Here is a 13,670-nt window from a genome sequence, read left to right as displayed (position 1 = left end):
TCTCTTCCCCTCTCCCCCTCTCTTTCCCTCTCTTTCCCTCTCTTCCCCTCTCCCCCTCTCCCCCTCTCCCTCACCTCTCCCCCCTCTCTTCCCCTCTCCCCCCTCTCCCCTCTCTTCCCCTCTCCCCCCTCTCCTTCCCTCCTCCTCCACAACAACCTGAAGCCTCACTAAACAGCTCCACATAAAAATCGATCTATAAAATTTTATTAAGGCCGTAAATTTCAGTACAATTAATAACAACATCCAGTGAAACGTTATGGAGCATCTGTTGGAGAAAACTCCATTAGGACACATCAATATGCAATGCAACGTGGAGAACGGCCGTGATCTTGTTTTAACATTGAGGGGAACAATGTGGCACTGGATCTATCTACTGGTCCTGGAGGTGATGAAATGGACAGAAAGAGAGGGATGGAGGGATGGAGGGAGATGGAAGGTGGTGGGGGGTGGGGGAGGAGGAGGAGGAGGTGGGAGAGGGGGAATGCAGGGGAGGAGGGATCGAGAGAGAGGTGAGAGAGATGGCGAGAGAGAGAGAGAGAGAGAGAGAGAGAGAGAGAGAGAGAGAGAGAGAGAGAGAGAGAGAGAGAGAGAGAGAGAGAGGAGAGAGGGTAGGTGGATGGAAAGCAAGACAAACTGAAGGAGGGAAAGAGCGGGTGTACTCACAAGAAATTGTGTGAAAAATGTGAGAACAAGAAAAAAGACAAAGAAAGAAATAAGACAGGTAGCAGAGAGGCTGAAGGTACTCACACGTGAAAGACGGTCTTCTGGTCTCCGACCACGGCTCCATCTCCAACCGTCAACGTATCGTAACCACGCTCCAGGTCAAAGTCCTCAAAGGTCAGTTTGATCACCTAGGCAACAGTAAAGACCTCAGAATTCGGTGAACAAAATGGCTGTCGTGATATGAAGGGTTAGGTGGTTACACAAATATATCAATCTTTTCCCCCTCTGTCATTCCCTCCTTTTTTGTATTCTCTGCATTGTTCTCTCTCTCTCTATATATATATATATATATATATATATTAGGATCACCACTTTATTTTAAGAATGTGAAATGTCAGAATAATTGTAGAGATAATGATTTATTTCAGCTTTTATTTCTTTCATCACATTCCCAGTGGGTCAGAAGTTTACATAAACTCAATTAATATTTGGTAGCATTGCCTTCAAATTGTTTAACTTGGGTCAAACGTTTCGGGTAGCCTTCCACAAGCTTCCCACAATAAGTTGGGTGAAGTTTGGCCCATTCCCCCTGACAGAGCTGGTGTAACTGAGTCAGGTTTGTAGGCCTCCTTGCTCGCACACACTTTTTCAGTTCTGCCCACACATTTTCTATAGGATTGAGGGCAGGGCTTTGTGAGGGCCACTACAACACCTTGACTTTGTTGTCCTTATGCCATTTTGCCACTACTTAGGAAGTATGCTTGGGGTCATTGTCCATTTGGAAGTCCCATTTGTGACCAAGCTTTAACGTCCTGACTGATGTCTTGAGATGTTGTTTCAATATATCCACATAATTGTCCTATCGCATGATGCCATCTATTTTGTGAAGTGCACCAGTCCCTCCTGCAGCAAAGCACCCCCACAACATGATGCTGCCACCCCCGTGCTTCAAGGTTGGGATGGTGTTCTTCGGCTTGCAAGCCTCCCCCTTTTTCCTTCAAACATAAAGATGGTCATTATGGCCAAACAGTTCCATTTTTGTTTCATCAGACCAGAGGGCATTTCTCTAGAAAGTACGATCTTTGTCCCCATGTGCAGTTGCAAACCGTATTCAGGCTTTTTTTATGGAGGTTTTGGAGCAGTGGCTTCTTCCTTGCTTATTGACCTTTCAGGTTATGTCGATATAGGACTTGTTTTACTGTGGATATAGATACTTTTGTACCTGTTTCCTCCAGCATCTTCACAAGGTCCTTTGCTGTTGTTCTGGGATTGATTTGCACTTTTCGCACCAAAGTACGTTCATCTCTAGGAGACAGAACGCGTCTCCTTCCTGAGCGGTATGACAGCTGCGTGGTCCCATGGTGTGTATACTTACGTACTATTGTTTTTACAGATGAATGTGGTACCTTCAGGCGTTTTGAAATTAATAAACCAGATTTGTGGAGGTCTACAATTATTTTTCTGAGGTCTAGGCTGATTTCTTTTGATTTTCCCATGATGTCAAGCAGAGAGGCACTGAGTTTGAAGGTAGGCCTTGAAATACATCCACAGGTACACCTCCAATTGACTCAAATGATGTCAATTAGCCTATCAGAAGCTTCTAAAACCATGACATCATTTTCTGGAATTTTCCAAGCTGTTTAAAGGCACAGTCAACTTAGTGTATGTAAACTTCTGACCCACTGGAATTGTGATGCAGTGAATTATAAGTGAAATAATCTGTCTGTTAACACTTGTTGGAAACAGTATTTGTGTCATGCACAAAGTAGATGTCCTAAACGACTTGCCAGAACTATAGTTTGTTAACCAGAAATGTGTGGAGTGGTTGAAAAGCGAGATGTAAGGACTCCAACCTAAGTGTATGTAAACTTCCGACTTCAACTGTATATACTCTGCAACCAGGGTCAAGGAATTTCCCTAATCCATCATCCCTCTATCCCTCTATCCTCTAATCCATCCATTCCTCTGTACTCTAATCCATCCCTCTATCCTCTAATCCATCCCTCTATCCTCTAATCCATCTATCCCTCTATCCTCTAATCCATCCATCCCTCTATCCTCTAATCCATCACCCTATCCTCTAATCCATCATGTCTCTATCCCTCTATCCTCTAATCCATCCATCCCTCTATCCTCTAATCCATCCCATCCCTCTATCCTCTAATCCATCCCCCTATCCTCTAATCCATCATGTCTCTATCCCTCTATCCTCTAATCCATCCATCCCTCTATCCTCTAATCCATCATCCCTCTATCCCTCTATCCTCTAAACCATCATCCCTCTATCCTCTAATCCATCATCCCTCTATCCTCTAATCCATCATCCATCTATCCTCTAATCCATCCCTCTATCCTCTAATCCATCTATCCCTCTATCCTCTAATCCATCCCTCTATCCTCTAATCCATCCATCCCTCTATCCTCTAATCCATCCCTCTATCCTCTAATCCATCCATCCCTCTATCCTCTAATCCATCATGTCTCTATCCCTCTATCCTCTAATCCATCCATCCCTCTATCCTCTAATCCATCCCTCTATCCTCTAATCCATCCATCCCTCTATCCTCTAATCCATCCCATCCCTCTATCCCTCCGTCCTCTAACCATCTATCCACTATCCCTCCATCCTCTGTCCCTCCATCCGCTATTCCCGGATACTCCCAAGGTGCCACACACACAATGCAATGCCGTCAAGGGTACGCCAAATAAAAATGTGATTCACATTTTCAAACAGTCCATTTATATTTTCCAACAGGGCTATACATTTGGGTGATGTTTTTTTCTTGCCTGAGTCTCCTCGTTTCACTGCCAAAAATAAAATAAAACCATCTAGTGTGTTCAGTGAAATAACAACACAATGTCAAATACAAGTAGCCGAGTCAAATAATTAACATCCAATCACATTAACCGTTACTCTCTTGTGGGTAACCTTCACTCTTGCGCAGACATTTGGAAACGAGATACACATATTTGAAAAATAAGACACAGGAGTTTTCTGATGAACAAATAAGCTTTTATATGTGAGATGGTTAAATGAAGAGCAAAATGATTGATTATTATTATATTATTAATGGTGCCCTGGTCCTATAAGAGCTCTTTGTCACTTCCCACGAGCCGGGTTGTGAGATAAACACAACTCATTCTTATGTTTTGTAAATATATCGTATAGAGTTTGTGTGGCTGGCTTACAATGATGGCAAAAAACTACATTTGAGAGTGTGCTGACCCTGGTGCTGACCCTGGTGCTGACCCTGGTGCTGACCCTGGTGCTGACCCTGGTGCTGACCCTGGTGCTGACCCGGAGTACGCAGCTGGAGGTTACATTTTGGAAGGGAAACGGGACTATAAAACGTTTGGGAACCACTGCTATAATCCATCAATCACTCTATCCCTCTATCCTCTATCCCTCTATCCTCTGTCCCTCTATTCCTCCATCCTCTATCCCTCTATCCTCTATCCCTCCATCCTCTATCCCTCTATCCCTCCATCCTCTATCCCTCCATCCTCTATCCCTCTATCCCTCCATCCCTCTATCCCTCCATCCTCTATCCCTCCATCCTCTATCCCTCTATCCCTCCATCCTCTATCCCTCCATTCTCTATCCCTCCATCCTCTATCCCTCCATCCTCTATCTCTCCATCCTCTATCCCTCTATCCCTCCATTCTCTATCCCTCTATCCCTCCATTCTCTATCCCTCCATCCTCTATCCTCTATCCTCTATCCCTCCATTCTCTATCCCTCTATCCCTCCATTCTCTATCCCTCCATCCTCTATCCTCTATCCCTCCATTCTCTATCCCTCTATCCCTCTATCCCTCCATCCTCTATCCCTCTATCCCTCCATCCTCTATCCCTCTATCCCTCCATCCCTCTATCCCTCCATCCTCTAATCCGACAAGTGCTGTCACTCCTATGAAACACTCGTCCCTCAACCAAATCAGGGCATACTAAAGTTGCTCTATCAGTGGCTGTGAGCAGTACCCTGAGTCTGACCTGATCGTGTCACCTGACCAGATAGAACACATCCGTCTGTGGTATATCATCTATCCACTATCCCTCTATCCATGAGACAATTCAGCAACTCAGAGGCTCTATCCCAAATGGAACCCTATTCCCTTTTATAGTGCACTACTAGATCTACGTTACTCAAAAGTAGTGGTCTTCGCAGAGAAAATGTTGTGATTTAAGACACAGCTAACCCTCAGAATCACCAGGGTGAGTCACTAAATCACGAATTCACATTGTTTGGGCCCTTTCCAGTAAACGTGACTAGAAAGAGTGAAAGAGAAGAAGAGAAGAAGAAGAGAAGAAGAATAGAGCAGCTCCACAAGGTGAATATATCCATCACAAGACTGAGTAAGGATGGATTTATGCATTCGCTTTTTCTACCCAGGAAATAGATCTACTCAACTGAGCTCATTGGCTCACGAGAAATTCAGGGACGAGTTCAATAATCTTAATGCTTCTTCGGGAAACTGATTATAATAAATAATAAACATTAACATAAAGTCAGTAAATAAGGACGAAGACGGAAAAACAATTGTGAAAAACAACTAACCAAATCAACAGGGAAAAGGTGCTGTGTAGTCTTCCAATTCAAATGAGCTGCCCCACACTTCCGGCAGATTTGTAATGTTTACTGGGAGAGCAGAGGCCTAATGAAAAAGCTGATAAAAATGCAAATTGCATTCTGTCTTATGGTAAACCCACTCACTGATGTAAATTGCCAGGACTGGTGAGGGAGGGAGGGAGGGAGGGAGGGAGGGAGGGAGGGAGGGAGGGAGGGAGGGAGGGAGGGAGGGAGGGAGGGAGGGAGGGAGGGAGGGAGAGAACGAGAGAGAACGAGAGAGAGAGAGAGAGAGAGGATGCTGTTGTGGGTCAGATCACCAGATAAAATGTAGTTTCATCCTACAAAAAGACATACATGTGTAGGATCTTAATTTGACCAGTATTGTTGCAACAAAATGATCAACGAGATTTGAACGTTTAGTGCATCATTTTCACGAGGAGATGCCTGCCGTTTGGTATGTTTTTTTCACGTTGTCTGTAACTTATTATTTACATAATGTTTCTTCCACCGTCTCTTATGATGGAAAAGAGCTTCTGGATATCAGAACATCGATTGGATCTGGACAAAGATTTTCTCTTTAACGAGTCGGACCCAGATACCCGACCAGGCCCAAATCCCCGTCATTCGCATGAAGAGAAGACAGAGATACAGGGTGCCTGATGAGAATTGGTCAGCGAGTGGGTAACCCTCCTCTACCATTTGTCCTATTGGCCAACATGCAATCACTGGAGAATAAACTGGAATGAACTCCGATCAAGACTATCCTACCAACGGGACATTAAAAACTGTAATATCTTATTTTTCACAGAGTCTTGGCTGAATGACGTCATACAGCTGGCGGGGTTTAGTTCGATAGAACAGCTGCCTCCAGTAAGACAAGAGGTGGTGGTCTGTGTCTATTTCTAAATAACAGCTGGTGCACAAAATCAAATATTAAGGAAGTCTCAAGGTTTTTCTCACCTGAGGTAGAGTTTCTCATGATAAGCGGTAGACCACACAATTTACGAAGAGAGTTTTCATCTATATTTTTCGTATAGCTGTCTATTTACCACCACAAACCAATGCTGGCAGTAAGACACTCAACCATCTGTACAGGGACATAAAGCAAGAAAGTGCTCATCCAGAGGCGGTGCTCCAAGTGGTCGGGGACTTTAATGCAGGGAAACTTGAATCCATTTTCCACCTAATTTCTACCATCATGTTAAATGATCAACCAGAGGAAAGCAACTCTAGACCACCTTTACTCCACACACAGAGATGCGTACAAAGCTCTCCCTCACCCTCCATTTGGCCAATCTGACCATAACTCTATCCTCCTGATTCCTGCTTACAAGCAAAAACTAAAGCAGGAAGTACCAGTGACTCGCTCAATATGGAAGTGGTCAGATGACGCAGATGCTAAACTACAGGACTGTTTTGTTAGGACAGACTGGAATATGTTCCGGGATTCATCCGATGGCATTGAGGAGTACACCACATCAGTCAATGGCTTCATCAAGAAGTGAATTGATGACGTTGTCTCCACAGTGATCGTACGTACATACCCCAACCAGAAGCCATGGATTACAGGCAACATCCACACTGAACTAAAGGCTAGATTTGCTGCTTTCAAGGAGTGGGACTCTAATCCAGACGCTTATAAGAAATCCCACTATGACCTCAGACGAACCATCAAACAGGAAAAGCTTAAATACAGGACTAAGGTTGAATCGTAATATACCGGCTTCGACGCTCATCGAATGTGCCAGGGCTTGCAAACTATTACGGACTACAAAGGGAAGCCCAGCCACGAGTTGCTCTGTGACACAAACCTACCAGATGAGCTAAATTACTTCTATGCACGCTTTGAGGCAACCAACACTGAAGAATACATGAATGCACCAGCTGTTCTGGATGACCGTGTGAATGCACCAGCTGTTCTGGATGACCGTGTGATCAAACTCGCCATAGCCGATGTGAGCAAGACCTCTAAAAAGATCAACATTCACAAAGCCGCAGGGCCAGATGGATTACCTTGACGTGTACTCTGACCATGTGCTGACCAACTGGCAAGTGTACTCACTGTACTCCCGGTCCCTGGCCGAGTCTGTAATACCTAAATGTTTCAGGCCCAGACTGCATCCCTAGCCGTATCCTCAGAGCATGAGCTGACCAGCTGGCTGGAGTGTTTACAGACATATTTAATCTCTCCCTGTCCTAGTCTGCTGACCCCACTTGCTTCACTATGTCCACCATAGTCCCTGTTCCGAAGAACACCAAGGTAACCTGCCTAAATGACTAATGACCAGTAGCACTCACGTCTGTAACCATGAAGTGCTTTCTCACTACCTCCCATTCTCATTGACAGGGAGGTAGTGGAGCAGGTTGAGACTTCAAGTTCGTTGGTGTCCACATCACAAAAAAAACGTTATGGTCCAAACACACCAAGACAGTCGTGAAGAGGGCACAACAATGCCTATTCCCCCTCAGGAGACTCCAAATATTTGGCATGGGTCCTCAGATCCACAAAAAGTTCCACAGCTGCGCCATTGAGAGCATCCTGACTGGTTGCATCACTGCCTGGTACGGCAACTGCTTGGCCTCCAACCGCAAGGCACAACAGAGGGTAGTGCGTACGGCCCAGTACATCACTGGGGTCAAGCTTCCTGCCATCCAGGACCTCTATACCAGGCGGTGACAGAAGAAGGCCCTAAAAATTGTCAACGACTCCAGCCATCCTAGTCATAGACTGTTCTCTCTGCTACCGCATCCAAGTCTAGGTCAAAAAGGCTTCTAAACAGCTTCTACTCCTTTGCAGGACTTTGTACCAAGTCATTTGCAGGACATTGTACCAACTCATTGGCAGGACATTGTACCAACTCATTGGCAGGACATTGTACCAAGTCATTTGCAGGACATTGTACCAACTCATTGGCAGGACATTGTACCAACTCATTGGCAGGACATTGTACCAAGTCATTTGCAGGACATTGTACCAACTCATTGGCAGGACATTGTACCAAGTCATTTGCAGGACATTGTACCAACTCATTGGCAGGACATTGTACCAACTCATTGGCAGGACATTGTACCAAGTCATTTGCAGGACATTGTACCAACTCATTGGCAGGACATTGTAACTAACTAGTCCACAAAAGAAGCTCTACAGCCACAGTGCCATCTCTCTTTGTGTGTAACACAGCAACATCAATGAAAGGTGGATCTGATCCGACAGAGTTTGGGGAAGGAATATGCACTTAAAATGATGGTCTGCAGACATATGATAGACACATATACAAAATGCCCTATATTTGAAATAATGTATGATGGTAACAGTGTGCAGTGTGTCGCAACCACCTGGACAAGAGGAACACCTATGTGAGAATGTTGTTCATTAACTATAGCTCAGCATTTAACACCATAGTACCCTGCAAAGGAGTTGGGCTAGAGAAGGATAGACGTAAAGGAATCAGAGAGAGAGATAGTGGAATTACAGAGATGGAGAGATAGAGACATCATTAGGATGACATGATAAGAGACAGAGATGGAGAGATAGAGATTAATTATGTCTCTATCTCTCCATCTCTGTCTCTTATCATATCCTCCTAATGAGTCTCTATCTCTCCATCTATGTCTCTTATCATATCCTCTTAATGATGTCTCTATCTCTCCATCTCTGTCTCTTATCATGTCCGTCTGTTCTTTTGGCTGTTCCATCACTGTCTACCCTCTAACCTGGGCTAGTCTGTCCTTTTGGCTGTTCCAGTCACTGTCTACCCTCTAAGCCGGGTTAGTCTGCTGTTTTGGCTGTTCCATCACTGTCTACCCTCTAACCTGGGCTAGTCTGTCCTTTTGGCTGTTCCAGTCATGTCCACCCTCTAACCTGGGTTAGTCTGTCCTTTTGGCTGTTCCAGTCACTGTCTACCCTCTAACCTGGGTTAGTCTGCTGTTTTGGCTGTTCCATCACTGTCTACCCTCTAACAGGGCTAGTCTGTTCTTTTGGCTGTTCTATCACTGTCTACCCTCTAACCTGGGCTAGTCTGTCCTTTTGGCTGTTCCATCACTGTCTACCCTCTAACCTGGGCTAATCTGTCCTTTTGGCTGTTCCAGTCATGTCCACCCTCTAACCTGGGTTAGTCTGTCCTTTTGGCTGTTCCAGTCACTGTCTACCCTCTAACCCGGGCTAGTCTGTCCTTTTGGCTGTTCCAGTCACTGTCTACCCTCTAACCGGGCTAGTCTGTTCTTTTGGCTGTTCCAGTCACTGTCTACCCTCTAACCTGGGTTAGTCTGTCCTTTTGGCTGTTCCAGTCACTGTCTACCCTCTAACCTGGGCTAGTCTGTCCTTTTGGCTGTTCCAGTCACTGTCTACCCTCTAACCGGGCTAGTCTGTTCTTTTGGCTGTTCCAGTCACTGTCTACCCTCTAACCTGGGCTAGTCTGTCCTTTTGGCTGTTCCAGTCACTGTCTACCCTCTAACCTGGGCTAGTCTGTCCTTTTGGCTGTTCCAGTCACTGTCTACCCTCTAACCTGGGCTAGTCTGTCCTTTTGGCTGTTCCAGTCACTGTCTACCCACTAACCTGGGCTAGTCTGTCCTTTTGGCTGTTCCAGTCACTGTCTACCCTCTAACCTGGGCTAGTCTGTCCTTTTGGCTGTTCCAGTCACTGTCTACCCTCTAACCTGGGCTACTCTGTCCTTTTGGCTGTTCCAGTCACTGTCTACCCTCTAACCTGGGCTAGTCTGTCCTTTTGGCTGTTCCAGTCACGGTCTACCCTCTAACCTGGGCTAGTCTGTCCTTTTGGCTGTTCCAGTCACTGTCTACCCTCTATCCCGGGTTAGTCTGCTGTTTTGGCTGTTCCATCACTGTCTACCCTCTAACCCGGGCTAGTCTGTCCTTTTGGCTGTTCCAGTCACTGTCTACCCTCTAACCGGGCTAGTCTGTTCTTTTGGCTGTTCCAGTCACTGTCTACCCTCTAACCTGGGTTAGTCTGTCCTTTTGGCTGTTCCAGTCACTGTCTACCCTCTAACCTGGGCTAGTCTGTCCTTTTGGCTGTTCCAGTCACTGTCTAACCTCTAACCGGGCTAGTCTGTTCTTTTGGCTGTTCCAGTCACTGTCTACCCTCTAACCTGGGCTAGTCTGTCCTTTTGGCTGTTCCAGTCACTGTCTACCCTCTAACCTGGGCTAGTCTGTCCTTTTGGCTGTTCCAGTCACTGTCTACCCTCTAACCTGGGCTAGTCTGTCCTTTTGGCTGTTCCAGTCACTGTCTACCCTCTAACCTGGGCTAGTCTGTCCTTTTGGCTGTTCCAGTCACTGTCTACCATCTAACCCGGGCTAGTCTGTCCTTTTGGCTGTTCCAGTCACTGTCTACCCTCTAACCTGGGCTAGTCTGTCCTTTTGGCTGTTCCAGTCACTGTCTACCCTCTAACCTGGGCTAGTCTGTCCTTTTGGCTGTTCCAGTCACTGTCTACCATCTAACCTGGGCTAGTCTGTCCTTTTGGCTATTCTGTCGATCTTGGTAAAAGCTGTACAGATGTATGATCTTAATTTGTTTATTTTGTTGATGAGAATTGTTTTGCTTTGTGATCTTATGAGCTTTGTGATTTACATAAATACACAGAATTTATGTAAACAGTATTTCACTTTTCTTGTGCAGATGTAGGATCTTAATTTGAGGCAGTTTGTTGCAGAAGGAAAGTAATCCTGCAGCAACAGACATTTTTTATTATTACGTGGACTGTAATTAATGAACATTTTGTTAGAGGTTGATAACGTTTTCATTAGGGAAAATCAAGTCTGAAATGTAAAAGTGGAAATTACTAACTTTTGAAAACTAAAATACACTAAAAGCATTTCCTCAATAATGAGGCTATATACACGGGGTAGCGGTACAGAGTCAATGTGCAGGTTAGACGAGGTAATTGAGGTAATAAGTATAGTATAGTATAGTACCCTCTAAACTCGTCATCAAGCTCGAGACCCTGGGTCTCGACCCCACCCGGTGCAACTAGGTCCTGGACGTTCCGCCCCCAGGTGGTGAGGGTAGGAAACAACATCTCCACCCCGCTGATCTTCAACACTGGGGCCCCACAAGAGTGAGTTCTCAGCCCTTTCCTGTACTCCCTGTTCACCCGTGACTGTGTGGCCATGCACGCCTCCAACTCAATCATCATGTTTGCGGACGACACTACAGTGGTAGGCTTGATTACCAACAATGACGAGACGGCCTACAGGGAGGAGGTGAAGGCCCTCGGAGTGTGGTGTCAGGAAAATAACCTCACACTCAACGTCAATAAAACAAAGGAGATGATTGTGAACTTCAGGAAACAGCAGAGGGAGCAGCCCCCTATCCACATTGACAGGACAGAAGTTGGAAAATTTTAAGTTCCTCGGCGTACACATCACGGACAAACTGAAATGGTCCACCCACACAGACAGCGTGATGAAGAAGGCGCAACAGCGCCTCTTAAACCTCAAGAGGCTGAAGAAATTTGGCTTGTCACCATAAACACTCACAAACTTTTACAGATGCACAATCGAGAGCATCCTGCCGGGCTGTATCACCGCCTAGTACGGCAACTACTCTGCCCACAACCGTAAGGCTCTCCAGAGGGTAGTGAGGTCTGCACAATGCATCACCGGGGGCAAACTACCTGCCCTCCAGGACACCTACACCACCCAAAGTTACAGAAAGGCCATAAAGATCATCAAGGACAACAACCACCCGAGCCACTGCCTGTTCACCCTGCTATCATCCAGAAGGCGAGGTCAGTACAGGTGCATCAAAGCTGGGACCGAGAGACTGAAAAACAGCTTCTATCTCAAGGCCATCAGACTGTTAAAACAGCCATCACTAACATTGAGTGGCTGCTGCCAACATACTGACTCAATCTCTAGCCACTTTAATAATTAAAAGTTTGATGTAATAAATGTACCACAAGTCACTTTAAACATTGCCACTTTATATAATGTTTACATGCCCTACATTACTCATCTCATACTGTACTCTATACCATCTACTGCATCTTGCCTATGCCGTTCGGCCATCGCTCATCCATATATTTCTATGCACATATTCTTATACACACAAGTGTAAAGGAATGTATCAGGTAGTTGTTGTGAAATTGTTAGATTACTCGTTGGTTATTACTGCATTGTCGGAACTAGAAGCACAAGCATTTCGCTACACTCGCATTAACATGTGCTAACCATGTGTATGTGACAAATAAAATGTGTGTATGTGACCAATAACATTTTGATTTGATTTGATTTTCTAGCAGAAGCACAATTAGCATTTAGCTTAATATCAGAGAAGCAAACAAGTAGTGCATAAACAGTAGTACATATTAGCGTAGCATAGCATCACTAAATTTAAGTACTCCATTTTCAAAGTATAATTTCCAAATTAGCATGTCATGATGTCAGACGGTTGTAAATAATAACATAGCAAAGCAAGTAGTCACAAAATCACAAAGTAGTCAACAATAGCATTTAGCATGTCAGTTATGTACATAGTACTGGATTAGCATAGCATAGCATAGCAACGTTAACACCAACGTTTCTCAGTATTAGCGTATAGCATTAGCTGGTGAGACCATACCTTGGTGGTGTCTGTGGCGCTGATGACCCAGGTGCAGTTAGCATTGTTGTCGTACTGGACAGGGTAGTTTGGTGAGGCGATGATGCCGTTAGGGCCTCTTAGCTGACCACCACACATAGGAGCTGAAAGAGGAAATAACAACACACTGGTAGGCTATTTACTTATCAATTGGTTTATTGTATGTGTTAATATGTTTACGTGTATATAATCTCATAATGTGACGCAAAGGGCATTGACAAAAGGTTAAAAGAGGACAGTTAGACCACTTCTGAAACAGACAGGTGAGCAGAGAAAAGATAGTAAAAAACAAGCACCCCCAACAGAGATAGACTTTTGGCTCTAACACCATAACAGAACACAGCTAAGCCAAACCAGACCAACTAAACCCTGTCTCATCCTGTCTCCTCCTGTCTCCTCCTGTCTCATCCTGTCTCATCCCGTCTCACCCAGTCTCCTCCTGTCTCACCCCGTCTCACCCCGTCTAACCCTGTCTCATCCTGTCACACCCTGTCTCATCCCGTCTCATCCCATCTCATCCTGTCTCACCCCGTCTCATCCCGTCTAATCCCGTCTCAATCTGTCTCACCCGGTCTCATCCCGTCTCATTTTGTCTCACCCTGTCTCATCCTGTCGCATCCCGTCTCACCCTGTCGCACCCTGTCTCATCTCGAACCCAATAGAACACAAGAGACTGGAAAGAAGCACTATAATATGTCTGAAGTAGTGAAAGCTGTTTGAGAAGGTTGGGATTAAGACATAAGGGATGAATGGATCAGGTATAGAAGGCTTGGATCAAGACATACGTGAAGGCTGGATCAAGACATAAGGGAAGGCTGGATCAGGTATAGAAGGCTGGGATCAAGA

At 45.3% G+C, this 13,670-nt stretch overlaps 1 protein-coding gene across 1 annotated transcript in view; it reads right to left on the bottom strand.

The window, feature by feature from the left end:
• LOC139555342 (CUB and sushi domain-containing protein 2-like) overlaps positions 1-13,670 on the bottom strand; it is a 993,500-nt gene that overhangs the window by 492,687 nt on the left and 487,143 nt on the right. The window contains exons 10-11 of the mRNA XM_071369058.1: positions 12,807-12,928; positions 748-851 (exon numbers count right to left, since the gene is read on the bottom strand). Of these exons, the coding sequence (XP_071225159.1) occupies positions 748-851; positions 12,807-12,928 (226 nt within the window). The remainder of the gene's footprint in view (positions 1-747; positions 852-12,806; positions 12,929-13,670) is intronic.

The sequence above is a fragment of the Salvelinus alpinus genome, chromosome 26, assembly GCF_045679555.1.
Source record: "Salvelinus alpinus chromosome 26, SLU_Salpinus.1, whole genome shotgun sequence".
In the NCBI taxonomy this organism is placed as follows: domain Eukaryota; kingdom Metazoa; phylum Chordata; class Actinopteri; order Salmoniformes; family Salmonidae; genus Salvelinus; species Salvelinus alpinus.
Note: the sequence above shows the minus strand (reverse complement) of the source record. Positions and strands in the feature narration are given on the sequence as shown.